At 37.4% G+C, this 16,416-nt stretch overlaps 1 protein-coding gene across 5 annotated transcripts in view; it reads left to right on the top strand.

Annotated features, from left to right (window-relative positions):
• Positions 1–16,416, top strand: part of ZNF326 (zinc finger protein 326) — a 51,249-nt gene that overhangs the window by 13,899 nt on the left and 20,934 nt on the right. For 2 of the 5 annotated variants that reach the window (XM_090269714.1, XM_090269713.1), the window contains 4 exons: positions 3,831–3,866; positions 3,962–4,073; positions 6,216–6,621; positions 8,938–9,136. In XM_090269714.1, the coding sequence (XP_090125840.1) occupies positions 3,831–3,866; positions 3,962–4,073; positions 6,216–6,621; positions 8,938–9,136 (753 nt within the window). Of the gene's footprint in view, positions 1–3,830; positions 3,921–3,961; positions 4,074–6,215; positions 6,622–8,937; positions 9,137–16,416 lie in introns of those variants that run through there. The other 3 variants (XM_090269715.1, XM_090269716.1, XM_090269717.1) reach the window with 3 other exon arrangements.

The raw sequence follows: 16,416 nt of genomic DNA on the forward strand, positions 1-16,416 counted from the left end.
AGGTAGAGGTGCTTTGACTTTTTGTCTTAGTAGCATGGCCTACTGTTGAAAAGGCACTTGTAAATTGTGTGGTGTGGAGCCTTAAGTAATCACTAGGGTGGGGCAACCCACTTCATAGGTTTGTGGCCTTGTGGGCGGGGGGGCGAAATGGCTCAAAGAGGGGACAGTGTCAATAACTGGCTTCTTGAGGTTTGTCCTGCCCTGTTTCTAGTCACTTCACCCACTCCCTGTATGTGACCAGCACCCTTCCAGCTTTTACACTGGTGCTGAATCCTAGAGTGGGTGGGTTTGTGTACATTTTATGATGGTGTGGGCCCTTTAAGCAGAGTTTCCTGAAAATCCAGCCATTTTTCTGACACCCAAACCCCCACTGGTTTTTACATCCAGAAGTTATGGGGATTTATCTTCCTGGTGCTGGAACCCTGGTCTGTGCGGTGTGGCCCGGGGCTGGGATCACTGGCTCCCAAGGTATCCCTCCTGATTTTTATCCACCACACGTGAATGTGGGACTGCTGGTGCCCACTCCGCCGCTGCCTCTCCGTGTCACACCATGTCTTCTTGCCTTTCAGTGTGTCTCTGTGTCTCCGCCCCTCCTACAAGTCTGGATGAATGTGGATGCTTTAAATACTTGGTTGTCACACTTGCATATAATTCTATTTTCTGACAGTTCTGGGTGTTATTTGTTTTGAGATTTAGTGTAATTCTTTTTGTGGTTGTGTGAGGAGGCAAAGAATGTCTAATTATGCCTTCTCTTCACTGGAAGTCCAAAATGTATTTAATGATTTTAAAAATATAAATTAAGGTATTTGCTCTGGTTATACTATTGCATTTATTATTGCATAGAATTTGTGGAGGGTGGTAATGAAGGATTTTTAAAGGATTTTATAGAAGACACATTTTTTTTTTTCAGATTTAATGTGTTTTATTGATTAAAATATTACATTTGTGCCAATTTCCCTTCCCTCTGCTCCCCTCCACCCGGTGGCCCCCCTCCCTCCAGTTGTCCCCCCCTTTTAGATTATGTCCATTAGTTGTGCATACAGTTCCTCCCAACCTCTCTCCGTCTATTCCATTCCCTCCTACCTTGATCCCCAATTCCTATATCATCTCCCTCCCTTTCCCCATTCCCCCTCCCTGTTGACCTCCCCCCAATATGCTTCCCGTACCCACAGTTCCTTTTCCACTCTCGTTGCCTGTTTAGTTTGCCTTTGTTTCATCTCCTTAGCTTCTGTTTTTTAAACCAGTCCCTTTAACATCTCATATAACAGTGGTTTGGATCTAATGAACTCTTTCAGTTTTATTTTGTCCTGGAAACACTTTCTCTGTCCTTCTATTCTGAATGACAATTTCGCTGGATAGAGTATTCGTGGTTGTAGGTTTTGGATTTTCATTACTTTGAATATTTCTTGCCAGTCCCTTCTTGCCTGTAGGGTTTCCCTTGAGAAGTCTGCTGATAGTCTAATTGGGACCCCTTTGTACATAATTCTTTTCTTCTCTCTTGCTGCTTTTAAGATTCTCTCTTTATCTTTAATTTTTGACATTTTGATTATAATGTGTCTTGGAGTGGTTCTCCCTGGGTCCAGTCTCTTGGGAACTCTCCTTGCTTCCTGGACCTGCAAGTCTATTCCCTTCCCCAAGTCTGGGAAGTTCTCCTTTATTATATTTTCACTCAATTTTTCAAGTTCTAGTTCATCTTCCTCATTCTCTGGCAAACCAATGATTCTTATGTTGGGCCTTTTATAGCTGTCCCAGAGGTTTCTGATCCTCTCATTGTTGCTTCCCATTTCCTCTCGCTGCATTGGTTGACTGCTTGTTCCTTCTCCATATTCCAGTTTGTTGAAATGAACTCTGGATTTTTTTTCCTCACCATCTGTCTGGTATGCGGTTTTGTTCCTTTCGTTATGAAAGTTTTTCGCTTCTTTCTTATCTTTTTCCTGCTCTTTTGTGAATTCTGTAAGCCACCTGATAACAATGGCCCAGAACTGAGCCTCTGACAGGTTTCTTATCTGTTCATCTGTCAGGTTCTCTATCTGCTGCCTGGTGAGCTGTGTCACCGGTATTTCTATAGTTGTCTGCCTCATTTTGACAGATGCGTTTTGTTTTCTTGGGCCGGCTGTCGGGGGCAGTGCCTGTGTACTCGTAATGACCCAGCGACCGGCGCCGTTTGGCGTCACAAGTCAGCGACCGGTGCCTGTCTGCGACCTATTTCGCAGCCCTGTGGTGCTTTCTTTCTTTGGGGGCGGGGGTCCAAAATGGATTCACACAGTTATTCAGCTAGGAGACCGGGATCCGTCCTCCCGCCCCCCTGGGCCTCACTGTTCAAGGCGATGCGGTGGCTGCTCTCCCCAGCGCTGGGGTCCCGCACTGCCAGGGGCTTGACTGCCGCCGGGATTTTTCGCCGCCCCGCCGCTCCGCAAACAGCTTTGCCCTCTTTAACTCTTACCTGCCCGAATGGCACCGCTGGTTTATAACTTCATATGTTGGGCTTCCGTGTAGTTTTATTTTCTGGAATTTCTAGTTATCCTTTGTTTTGAAGTAGTTGTATTCCTCTCTAGTTGTAGAGGGAGACTTAGCGTGTCCGTCTAAGCCTCCATCTTGGCCGGAAGTCAGAAGACACATTTTAATTGGTTTTTACATTGTGTCATTTTTATAATCATAATAAATTCATTTTATTACCTCTTGTATTTTTTTATGTTAGAGGTTGAAATAGAGAAATAATTGCAGTGTAGTAAAATATACTTAGTACTCTTATTGTATTTGATTTTTCAGTTTGTGCATTACTAGAATTTGCATTAATTTCCTCATTTATTTACTTACTTATTATTTTTATTTAAAAAAATTTATTTTTATTGTTTTTGTTACAATTGTCCCACTTTTTCCCTCATTGCTACCCCCCACCCAGCCCACCCCTTCTCCCACGGTCCATCCTGACCCCTTTGTCCATGTTCATGGGTTATTTATATTAGTTCCTTTGCTAAACCCTTCCCCTACTTAGCCCCTTCCCTCCCTTCCCCCGATTAATTCCCTTATTTAAAGTATTGGTGTGGCTCAGTGGATTGAGCACTGGCTTCCAAACCAAAGGGTAGCCGGTTCGATTCCCAGTCAGGGCACATGCATGGGTTGTGGGCCAGGTCCCCAGTTGGGGGTGCATGAGAGGAAACCACACATTGATGTTTCTCTCCCTCTCTTTCTCCCTCTCTTCCCCTCTCTCTGAAAATAAATAAATAAAATCTTTAAAAAAAAGTGTTTGAGGATTTAAATATTCATTGAGTCGTTATTCAGAGGCACAGTATCTTAGATTGGCCCCACTATGTGAATTTTACTTTTTAAAAATAACTATTTCAGTTACTATATGAAGTAATTTAAATTTGACTAATTGAAAATGTGGTTGCTCCAGGGTCTTTAGACATTTAGAGAGCAGATTGATGCAGAAATTATTTGTAACAAAATTTTCCCTTTTGACATTATTAAATAATAGTTTTTCTTGATAATAGTAATTTTTAATTGTTAATTATATATTTCATAGTATCTAATACTGGCCTTATAGTGGTACCCTAGTCAAATAAGTATTAGTTAAATTAAAAGTAATTCTAATCTAGAACTTCTTGGTTGCTAATGTCTTTCTTTGAAACATTAGGTTTCTATAGCAAATCTGAATTTTCAGTAAATTATCATCTGTGTGTTTTTTTCGATGTCTAGTTTGACTTTAGCTTAGATGTTATTGATGAATTATTTTCTCAGATGACTGATATGAATATCTTGATTTTTAATGCAAAGGTTTCTGAATACAGTGTTATATTTTACCAACCTTTTGTTATTTACTCTTTTAGGAATGGATCGTGATTATGGCCCTGGATCTTATGGAGGTCTGGCATTCAAGGATCTTTATCTAAAAATTCTTCTTTTGAGTGCCAGTAAAGGTGAGCATCATTTAATTTTTTTCTTTTTAAACTCTTTATAGGGATGGATCGTGACTATGGCCATGGATCCTATGGGGGTCAAAGATCCATGGACTCCTTCCTAAACCAGTCATATGGCATGGACAATCACAGTGGTGGTGGTGGGGGTAGCAGGTAAATTGCTTAATCACTTGGCCAAATAATAGAAGACTATAAGATTCTTGATATTTTAATTTAAGAATTATTTAGGCATGTTATAATACCTTAACTTTTCTGTTTGGTATTGAGTAATCACCTTAAGTGTTTAAAGGTGTTAACTATTGGTTATAAAAATTATTTCAGGATCAGTGGCAGACATTATTTTAGCAACCTCAGACAACTATTATCATTTTTATATAATAGTGTTAAAATTTTCTGTCTTTAGAAGTGAAAATTTCTTTTAGTTTTAACTCTTGTCAGTCAGAATGTCCCGAACAAATGATATATAAAATGTTATTGGAAATATTATATATGAAGCTTTTTCTTAATGATTTTTGAAAAATCTTTCCTAATGTGAAATGCTATGTAAAGCAGCAAAGCAGTCTTTGACTGGAATGGGTTTAACTGAACAAACCTAGCCACATTCAATTTCTAGAAACATTTAAGATAGCTCTTCTTTTCACTTTAATTTTAAAGTAAGTAGTAAGAGCATAGTATAGTAATAAAAATGTTCTTTATATCATATTTAGGTTATTTATTGGCAGGTACTGCTGACACCAAAAGCACTTGTGCTCTAGGCTAGGATCATTGTATTTAAGCCACGAATACTATACCTTTTGCTTATTTGAATGCACTAGAGTTTAGAATGTATTTATATTTTACTGTTGGTACTGTGGAAAGCTTAAACCTAGTTGAAGTACTACAGGCTTTAGGATTGACCATTTTTAAGGTAAAGGGGGTCTGCTTTTTGAGACACAAAGATTCCTACTAAATAGCAATAAAACTAGTTAGGAAACATTTGAAACTATCATCCTTCTTCATAAATTGAAGGATCTGCGTTTCTTAAGGATGGACTGAATGATGCTTATTTTTCTTCTTTCTGCTTCAAATGTGCCACTATGGTTTATAGTAGAGAAAAATTAAGAAAATGAACAGTTATGATAATTTTGCTTATATGATAGATGTTTTGAAAAATGTAGCTTGAAAGAAGAATAATTTTTATATGGTTACTAGGATTTGGAAGTAAATAGTACTTTCTATTTAGTGATTTGTAAATAATTGGAGTAATGTAAAAGTTAAATGTTTTAATATATCAGTTATTGCCTTGTTACATTGTAAATGTAATGTGTATAAATTATGTAGATGTTATTGTTTATCTCATATGTAATTGTGGGCCTTTATAAAACTGTTGTAAGGTATCAAGTATACTTTGGATTTGTGAGAAGTAAGGTGATTTGTTTCTTTTGTTGACTATTAAAACCTTGAGGAGTCTGTGTGCTCCCTTTTTTTAGAGTAGTTTTATGTGATAATTTCCTGCCAGGAAATAATTTTTTAAATAATTGAAGACATTATAAAATGTATTCTTTCTCATCTGCCTTGAAAATTCATATGCAGAGGGTATAAGTTGGTGGTTCTTTACTTTTATGTTCTATTTTATGTGCTTATCCTTCTAGATTTGTTAGATATACTAATGTATACGTGAAAAGCAACTGAGCATTGATTATTGACCTTAGCCAAAGTTTGGCAGATTGTCAAATTTTATTACCAGAGATACTTCTCCAAATTTTGACAACTATAAAAACCAATGAAGTAGTTTTGTGATATAGATTACTGAGGGTGCAGAACGATCTCTCCTGTGTCACAAATAGCCTACATCTGTGTAGCCTTCAATTTGTGTCCCTAGTGAAAGCTAAAATGCTGTAAATATTTTTTGTGTGTGTGTGTGTGTTTTTTCCCCAATATTGGGGATGAATTCAAAGAAAGTTGACTAGTTTGTGAATTTTAGCAATTAACTTTTTCTAAGACTAGGGCTGGGCTTAAATAATTACAAACAAATCTTTTCTTTTTAATAAAATAGAAAAGCTGCTAAAAAGCAGGTTTTTAAGCTAAGTTTTACTTAACTCAATTCATATTTAAAAATGGACTCAGGTAGCTTTCTATCTGGTCTCATGTTGAATTGCCCAGCCCTAATCAAATGTGAACAAAAGTAGAACTGTGCAAACCAGTATGGTATAAATGAATTTTAGTTGATAAATGTCATCTGATAATTTGTCTTTTGAATTGTCTAACATTAGTAAGCTTACTTTTGTTTTTTCCCTCACTGTGCAATTTTTCCAGGTTTGGACCTTATGAGTCTTACGACTCCAGGTCTTCTCTGGGTGGGCGAGATCTGTACAGATCTGGCTATGGTTTTAATGAACCCGAACAAAGCCGCTTCGGAGGTAGTTATGGTGGTCGATTTGAGAGCTCCTACCGGAATAGCATTGACTCTTTCGGAGGTAGAAACCAGGGCGGGTCTAGCTGGGAAGCACCTTACTCCCGTTCAAAATTGAGGCCTGGGTTTATGGAGGACAGAGGAAGAGAGAATTACTCTTCCTACAGCAGTTTTTCTTCACCCCATATGAAGCCTGCACCTGTAGGCTCTCGGGGGAGAGGAACGCCTGCTTATCCTGAAAGTACGTTTGGAAGCAGAAACTATGATGCTTTTGGAGGACCATCAACAGGCAGAGGCCGAGGCCGAGGAGTAAGTACAACAGAATCTTTTCAGATTCTTTTCACTAGTCACTCTTTTAAACCCTTTCAAGACCATGGTTTTCAATTAGAATAAACACTGTTCATCCCAGTGTATTTTGAAGGAAAGCTGAGTCATAAGCATAATTTTTAGGTTGCCTGTAAAACTTTCTCCAGCACCTCAGAAAATAAGTCACGATGTGAGATGATTGTTCATAATGTTTTGACAAATCTCCCTTTATTAATAAGGTGAGGATGTTAGGCTTGGTCTAAAAGGGGTTAAAAGGAGTTGCATTTTACCTTGTGAACACTAGCAGTTTTGCTGGTGGTACAGTTCTTGGATTATTGTAAAAGGTAACTGAACCCTTTTGGAGTTTTGAGTAGGTTAAAGGTGCAATGTATGATAAAATGTTTATACTTTGCTACTAAACTCTAGCATGTAGAATTTCTTCAAAGCTCCATATTTCACATTAAACACAAGGGACTAAAAGTTGGTGATAGTTGAGGGTAGCTTAGCCTTGTTTACATGGTGAAGAAGTTGATATGTAGAATAGGTTGTAGAATGATTTGTGGTCAGTATAATTTTGCTAACTCTTTTACAGTATGTCCTATTGCTGGGTGTTCTATTTTTCTTGTGTCACTAGTTTTACTCTTGAGAAATAATTTCCTATCTGTATGTGTTTATGGCTCCTTCCTAGGAAGTAATATTTTGTGAATTATTGCTTAAATGAGCAGGTATACTAGTCTTCAAGTGTTTAATTTCAGGAGATACAGTGTTGAGATTATGCCTGTGTTCTTAGGTAACTTGACTAACATGAAATTTTCCCTAGTAAGTGTATGTAGATTATGGGGTTATTATGTAGTTTGGTCATATAAAGAATATTGTATTTTTGCTATAATGTAAGAAATGCTTTTTTTTGAGTCAGTTGCTTTTAATATTAGAAGAAAGCACTTCTGATAAAAAATGTAGTGGGGTACATGTTTTTGACTGTTCATTGGCTTTTGGTACCTTAGTGTAGTATGTCAAACTTGTTTAACAGCAATTTTGCATTTATAACAGTTAACTCTTATGTAAAATGCATTGCACCTTTAATGGATAATTAATGAAGATTTTTCTGATATGACTGTATACATTACCTGGAAACACTAATTTATTCAAGTCTACTAGGTTAGATAGGTATTGTAAGCATAACATACATGTAAGCAACTGCTTATTTTGCTATTCCACCATACTTTATGATTGTAGGTTAACCAAAAATAGTTGGGGTAAAATTTGAAAACACTTAACATTTTCCATGCCATATATTAATATACTTTATAATTTTTTTCTTAACGAGACTTCAAATATAATTTTTGCTTTCATAATAGAAAACCAAGTATTTTTGAACTTTGTATTCACCATTCTAGTCTGAATGGACTTTTCTTTCTTTTCTCCTGTTAATGAAGTAGATGAACCAATAGGATTTTCTTTTTTTTAATCTTCACTTGTACAATTCCCATTGGGTCCTTCTCTTCAGATTACTCCTCAATCTTTATCTTCTAAAAGTAAGGTTAGCAGAACAAATTCCTATGGATATGTGGCCTCTTGGTGTAGGAGATCTTGTTAATGACAAGAGAAGAAGAAGGGGCACAGAGTCATTTGCTTGCATGACTCTTCATCTGTAAACTTTTGCTTCTCAGGCTTCTGGGTCAGAATATGTTTCTTTAGGTAAGAATGTGAATGGAACGTCAGATGCAATTCTTTATCTGAAGTGTGTCTTGGAAGTTGATGCATGGCTATGCTTTAACTCTCCTATTTCATACTAATGTTCCATCTCGCCTTCTCATTCCCTTTTCCAACAGGGAGAAATCCTAAATGATTTGTGGATCTTTTTTACTTTAAACTTCAAATATGGTCTTCTTTGTGTTTCTTAGTTTTAAGCCAGTATTTAGTACAATAAAGATTTCTTTCAAGGTCTTTTTATGGGAAAGTATCAATTAGGAACTCTGAAGAGGAGTTGTCAGAGAGTTGTGCAAGTGGTAATATTTTGACAGGCACATATGTTGTTTATGGTCTAAAATAATTTTGAGTTGTAAAAATAAAAATTAGGTAGGAAATATTCATATTTGTTCTACTGGAAATAAAAACATTAAGTCACTGGATTTGGATTCATGTAATAATTTACAAAGGTTCTCAGTATGTTTATTCAGAGTGGACATGTAAAATTTAGTTACATTTTAGGGAACTTTCAGGTAAAAATTATTAGATAGATAACATGTAAATTTTGTATGAATTCATCCTTTATCTTTGGATACTATGCTAATATTTCTTGATTTCACAAATTTGCAGCATATGAGTGATTTTGGAAGCATTCATAGACCTGGAATTGTTGTTGACTACCAAAAGAAATCCGCCAATGTGACAGTTGCTGCTACAAGAGGAATAAAGAGAAAAATGATGCAACCATTTAATAAAACCAGTGGAACCTTTATCAAGAAACCCAAGCTAGCAAAGCCTGTGGAGAAGATGAGCCTCAACAAATCACCTAGTAAGTAAGAAAACATAATTGCTATAGTTTAGGATACTTTTTACTTTTTCTGTAAAGTCAGTGCTTTTAGACAATTTTTTAATATTTATGCAGACTGCATAATAATTATAATTATAGAAATTAGGTTTGTGAATCCCCTAGTACAGTTATTAGTCATGAACATCAACATTGCCAAGATACTTTGTAAATTAACATGCCCTGCTCCACCCTTTTTCCTTGAATCCTGGTTTAGCGTAGAGTCACAACATCTATATTTTTTAAATGGCCTCACATAATTTTGAGTCAGACTTTCTTGGGTGTTACAATGTATTTATTGTTGGAGGTATTTTTGAGGAAGTGTTATGTCTAATTACATAGAATCCTCTTTTGAGGACAAAGAGAAGAAATGTTTCATGGTCCTTGGTAACAGTAAAAGCTATGTTATTTCTAGAAAATTAATTTGCTTTTAATCTTCTGGACATGATGACTCTTAGAGATAATCATATTTACATTTTTATATTGTTAAAGAATGAAGAGTCAACCTGAAAATGAAATTAATAAAACAATTTTATTCATGTTAGCATCAAGAAGAACAAAATACTCTAATAAATTTAACAAAAGAAGTACAAAACTTATCCTTTGAAAACCACAAAGCGTTGTTGAAAGAAATTAAAGAAGACCTAAATAAATGTTTATAGATCAGAAAACTTAACATTGTTAAGATGGTAATAATCCCCAAACAGATCTGTACATTTAACACAACCCTTATCAAAGTTCCTTCTGACTTCTTTGCAGAAATTGACAAGCTGATTCTAAAATCCTTAGGGAATTACAGGGGACCTAAAATATCTAAAACTACCCTGAAAAAGAACAAACTAGAGAGACTACATACTTCATGATTTTAAAACTTAATACAAACCAATAGTAATTAAGACTATGGTACTATAGATCAACATTATAAATCAATAGAATAGAATCAGAGTCCAGAAATAAACTCATAAATTTATGATCACTGATTTTTAATAAAATTATTCAACAAATATTTCTGGGACACCTGGATAGCCATATGCAAAAGCTAAAATGCAATATCTAATATAAATGTAAAACCTTAACACTATAAAACCCATAGAGGAAAACATCAGGGTAGATCTTTATGAGTGTGGATTTCACAAGGAATTTTTAGATAGGACACCAAAAGCATGAGACAAGAGGAAAAATACATAAATTGGACTTTATGAAAATGAAAACCTTTTTGCTACAAAGCATACCATCAGCCAACAGAAGGGGAGAAATTACTTGCAAATCATATATCTTTTTAGGGGCTTGTATCTAGAAGATATGAATTATTTTTAAAAAGATTTCACTTATTTTTTAAGGAGGGGAAGAGAGGGAGAAAAAGGAAAATATTGATGTGAGGAAAAAACATTGATCAGTTCCTTTTTGTATGTGTCCTGACCGGGCATAGAACCCACAAACCAGGCATGTTCCCTGACCGGGAATTGAATTGGTAATCTTTTACTTTGTGGGGGCGATGCCCAACCACCTGAGCCACACTGGCCAGGGTAAAGATACAAGGAAATTTTAGGCTGATTGAAAAGTGAGCAAAGCATGTGAGCAGCTGATTTTCCAAAAAGGTTACACAAATAACCAATAAGCCCATGAAAAAGTGCCCACTAATTAGTCATCAGGGAAATGTAAATCAAAACCACGATGAGATATCACTTTACACCCACCTGGATGGCTAGAATAAAAAAAGACAGATAACAACAAGCCTTCGTGAGGATGTGGGGAAATTAGATCCCTCATATGCTGCTGGTGGGAATCTAAAATGGTGTGACTGTATTGGAAAACAGGTAGTTCCTCAAATGATTAAATATACCATATAATCTACCAATTCTACTCCTAGGTATATATCCGAGAGAAACGAAAACATGTCCACATAAAAACTCATATACAGATGTTTATAGCAGCATTATTCCCAGTAGCCAAAGGTAGAAACAACCCAAATATTCATCAGTGGATGAATGAAGAAACAAATGGGTTATGTCCACACAGTGGAGTATTTCGCAGTCATAAAATGGGATGAGATATTGGTTCATGCTACAACTAGTATGAACTTTGAAAAGATTATGCTAAGTGAAGAAAGCCAGTCACAAAAGTCCACATACTATATGATTCTTTTCATATGAAAATATAGAATATGTAGAGTTATAGAGACAGAAGTAGATTAGTGGTAGCTTTGGGCAGTGGATTGTGTAGGGACTGATACCTAAAGGGAAGGGTACCAGGTTTCTTTGTGAGGTATTGAAAATGTTCTGAAATTGACTATGGTGATGTTTGCACATATCTGCAAATACACTATAACCATTGGATTGTACAATTTAAATGGGTGAATTATATGATATGTGAAATATGTCTCAGGCTTTTGTTATAAAAACAGTTCAGGGCCAAATTACTGTTACTTTTCTTTGTTATTGTATTTTATTTTTAAACTTTGTTTTGTATATCTAAATGAAATCAAGTACACTTGACAAAGTAGATTGTCAAGGATCTACATAAATAAAAGCTAAGGAAATGTCTTTTTCATCATCCTTTGTGAAAACATATAATAGCAAAATAATATCCCAAAATATTTTGCCTGTATTTTTCTGGATAATTAATTATTTTTTGTTGTTTATATTTACTTTATTTTTGCCTTGATGACAAAGAAGTGTTTGTCTTCCCAGGTTAGATGATATTGCAAAGATAAAAAAATTATTTCCTTCTTTAGAATTAAAATTTTATTACCTAATCTAGTTAGGACTGGAGAAGGTTTAGATTATTGTAATGAATATTCCAAAGTTTTCTGGTCAAATTTTTCAAAAATTGTTTACACTCACTTTAAAAAATAATCTGTTGAGAATTACAATGAATTTATTAGAGTATATTCCTTAGATGTTGGAAGTGCTAAACTAGTGGTACTAGCCCTCAAATAATTATTAATAGTGAAAAGAAGGAGAAGGGAAAGAAGCAAGGAGGCCCTAGACAAGGTCTCGTTTAAAATTTTATTTTTAGTATATATTTTGGGATACCAAAATTGTTTTATATTTTGAATTTCATCTTCATTTAAATTGCCTGAGGATTAATACATGTATCCATTTTGATAAAAGTGGGATTATAGTTACTGTTAATAATAGCAAGCTAGCACTTAAACGCTTACTACACACTAGGCTCTGTGTTAAAAGGATATAATGTGTATTATTTATGTAATTCTCATTCAGCTGCTCAGGTGTAGGTATGTGTATCAAACCCTCTAAATCTGAGAAAATAGGCACAGAGCAGATTAATAACTTGCTGCCATGGTCAAACAATGAGTAAAGGGCAAAGCCAGGACTTATTCCAGGAAAGTCTTGCTCTAGATATGCTTCACTTAAAGCTCTATGTGATTGTAACAGAAAATTGCTTTGTATTATTCTGTCCTTTTTTAAAATAACTTTTTCCCTTAATTATAACATTATGGACGTCTTTTTTTTTTTAAATATATTTTATTGATTATGCTGTTACAGTTGTCCCAATTGTTTTTCCTTTGCTCCCATCCTCCTGGTACCCTCCTTCCATCCAGCAATCACCTCTCCCCTTAGTTCACGTCCATGGGTCATGCATGTAAGTTTATTGGCTTCACCCTTTCCCATACTATTCCTTTAAAAAAAAATGCTTTATTGATTATGCTGTTACAGTTGTCCCAATTTCTTTTCCCTCTGCTCCCCTCCACCCAGTGACCTTCCTCCCTCCAGTTGTCCCCCGCCTTAGTCCATGCCCATTGGTTGTACATATAGTTCTTCTCAACATCTTCCTATCTAGTTCACTCCTTCCTCCTATGCTTCTTAATTCCTGTACCATCTCCCTCCCTTTCTCCCCTTCCCTCTCCCCACTGACCTCCCCCCAAAATGTTCCCCATACCTATAATTCTTTTCCCACTCTCGTTTACTTAGTTTGCCTGTTTTGATTCCTTAGCTTCTGTTGTTGGTTGTTGTGATACAGTTTTCATTTTAATGTTCATAATTTTGATCCTCTTCCTCCTAAACAAGTCCCTTTAACATTTCATAAAACAGTGGTTTGGATGTGATGAACTCCTTCAGTTTTGCTTTGTCCTGGAAACACTTTCTCTGCCCTTCTATTCTGAATGACAGCTTCGCTGGAGACAGTAATCGTGGTTGTAGGTTTTTGATTTTCATTACTTTGAATATTTCTTGCCAGTCCCTTCTTGCCTGCAGAGTATCCTTTGAGAAATCAGCCGATAGTCTTATTTGGACCCTTTTGTACGTAATTCTCTTCTCTCTTGCTGCTTTTAAGATTCTCTCTTTATCCTTAATTTTTGATATTTTGATTAGAATGTGTCTTGGTGTGGTTCTCCCTGGGTCCAGTTTATTTGGAACTCTTTGTGCTTCCTGGACCTGAAAGTCTATTTCCTTCCCCAAGTTAGGGAAGTTCAGCTTCATTATTTTTTCACATAATTTTTCAATTTCTAGTTGTTCTTCTTCGCCTTGTGGCAACCCTATGATCTGGTTATCGGCCCTCTTATAGCTGTCCCATAGGTTTCTGAGCCTCTCCTCATTTTCCTCACTTTTTGTTTTCTCTTTCTGCACTGGTTGACTCTTTGTTCCTTCCCTATGCTCCGATTTGTTGATTTGATCCCTGGTTTTTCTACCCTCACCACTTATTTCATATGTGTTTTTGTTCATTTCAGCAGGACTAGCCTTCATTCCTTCCCTGTCTTGTTTAAGATCCACTGTTAGGTTTGTAGGCTTTCTTATAACCAGAGCTCTGAACTGTGCCTCAGAAAGATTTCCTTTCTGCTGTTTCCTTAGATTAGATATTAGCTGTCTGGTCAGCTGCATCACCGGGATTTCTATCATGATCTGTGCCATCCTGACAATTTTGTGCTTACCTTTGCTTCTTAGGCAGGGCTGTCACACCTCCCACACTATAGGGGGCAGAGCCCCCCTGCACTTGTCACTACCGGGCGACCCTTCTCACCACACTGTGGCGCTTTGTGTGGGGGCAGGGGTCCAAGGTGGATTCCTGCCGTTCACTCTCCACTGAGAGACCAGGAGCCTCCTCCTCCATTCCCACGCCCTCCAGCCCTCACAGTCCAAGCAATGGAGGTCTGCCTTCCCTGGCGTTGGAATCGCAAGCTGACAGGTCTGGTCTGCAGCCAGGGGTGCTTCCCAGGCACTTCTTGCCTCCCCTTAAATGTGGGTGTCTGTGCTTACCACTGCCCCGCTGCTGTCGCTGCAGCTGCTGCAGCCAGCGCAGCTTGACCTCTCCGCCCTGGCTTTGCCCCTCTTACCTGTCTGGACAAGCACCACTTTTTTATAACTTCATACGTTGAACTTCCATGTAGCTTTATTTTCTGGAACTTCTGGTTTTGTGGTAGTTGTAGTCCTTCTTAGTTGTGGAGGGAGATGGAGAGTGTCAATCTAGGCCTCCATCTTGGTTGGAAGTCCCCATACTATTCTTAACATCTCCCTGTCTGTCTTGTATCTACCAATTAGCTTTTTAATCCCTGCAACTTTTCCTCCATTCTCTCTGTTCCCCTTCCCAGCTGATAATCCTCCAAATGATCTCCATACCTGTGATTCTGTTCCTGTTCTGGTTGTTGGCTAATTTTTATTTTTTTTAATAATTCATTTGTTGACAGTTATGAATTTTTTGCCTTTTAAATGATCATAGCATTGATCCTTTTCTTAAATAAGTTTCTTTAACATTTCACGTAATAATGGCTTGGTGATGATGAACTCCTTTAACTTTACTTTGTCTGGGAAGCACTTTATCTGCCCTTCTGTTCTAAATGATCGCTTTTCTGGATAGAGTAATCTAGGTTGTAGGTCCTTGCTTTCCATCACTTTGGATACTTCTTGCCAGTCCCTTCTTGCCTGCAAAATATCTTGAGAAATCCTCTGACATTATGGGAGTTCCTTTGTAGATAACTCTCTGCTTTTCTCTTGCTGCTTTTAAGATTCTCTCTTTATCTTTAACCTTTGGCATTTTAATTATGATGTGTCTTGGTATGGTCCTCTCTGTGTCCATCTTGTTTGGGACTTTGTGCTTCCTGGACTTGTATGTCTATTTCCTTCCCCAAATTAGGGGAATTTTCTTTCATTATTTTTTGAAATAATTTTTCAATTTGCTGGTCTTCCTCTTCTCGGCCTGGCACCCCTATGATTCAGATGTTGGTATGTTTAAAGTTGTCCCAGAGGTTCCTAATTCTCCTCATTTTTTTCAATTCTTGTTTCTTCTTTCTGTTCCGGGTAAATGTTTAATTCCTTCTCTTGTTCCCAATCATTGATTTGAATCCTGGCTTCCCTTCCTTGTATATTTTTCTTTATTTCACTCTGTATAACTTCACTTCTTCCTTTATCTTGTGGCCATACTTATTTCTCTGAGCAACCTGTCACTGGTGTCCTGAACTCTGCATCTGATAGGTTGTGTAACTATTTCATTTAGTTCTTTTTCTGGGGTTTTGTTCTGTTCTGGCTGTATTTCTTTGCCTCCTAAATTCGGCAGTCTCCCTGTGTTTGTTTTTGTGTATTAGATAGAGCTGCTTTGACTCTGTGTCTTGTTAGTATGGTCTAATGTAGTAGGTATCCTGTAGGGTCCAGTGGCACAGCCTTCTCTATCACCCAGGCTGGGTACCTGAGGTGTGTTCTTCATGTGGGCTCAACTCCTCTGTAGTTGAGCCTTGGTTGCTGTTGGCAGATCAATGGGAGGGATTACCGAGGCCAGTCAGCTACAAGGACTGGCTGTGACCACAGACCACCAACCTCCACCCTCTGTGGAGGATCAGCTGTGCAGGAGCAGGGTGGTGATGCTCCGATGTGGTTTGTAGCTGTCCACTAGGTGCGCTGGCCCTGGGGTCAGCCCCCACCTGTGTTTTGCCTGGGACACCCTGCATGAGCTATAAAGCAATCTGAGATGGCTGCTACTTGTGCTGGGCTTGGAAATTCCCAATGAAGCCAAGCTGTGAATCTAAGTTGGCTGCCACCAGTGCCCAACCTGGGGCTCACTGAGGCTGCTGTTGCTTGTTTGATCATATGTAGGAAGTTGTGAAGCAAGAGCCAAGACCAGCCATTTATATGGAAAAACAGCTTGGGTGGGCCTATACATTGGTTGGGGCCATGTCTCTGGGGATCTCCAAGGCAAGTCAAACAGAGTTAGCCAGGTTGATGGTGTTTCAGATAAGGCACCAGCTTGTCGACTCAGTCTCGATGGATGTGGTTTCTTTACTTTAGTAGTTGTCAGACTTCCACTCACCTCTATTC

This window comes from Furipterus horrens, unplaced genomic scaffold, assembly GCF_987537825.1.
Source record: "Furipterus horrens unplaced genomic scaffold, mFurHor1.1.pri manual_scaffold_3, whole genome shotgun sequence".
Lineage (NCBI taxonomy): Eukaryota > Metazoa > Chordata > Mammalia > Chiroptera > Furipteridae > Furipterus > Furipterus horrens.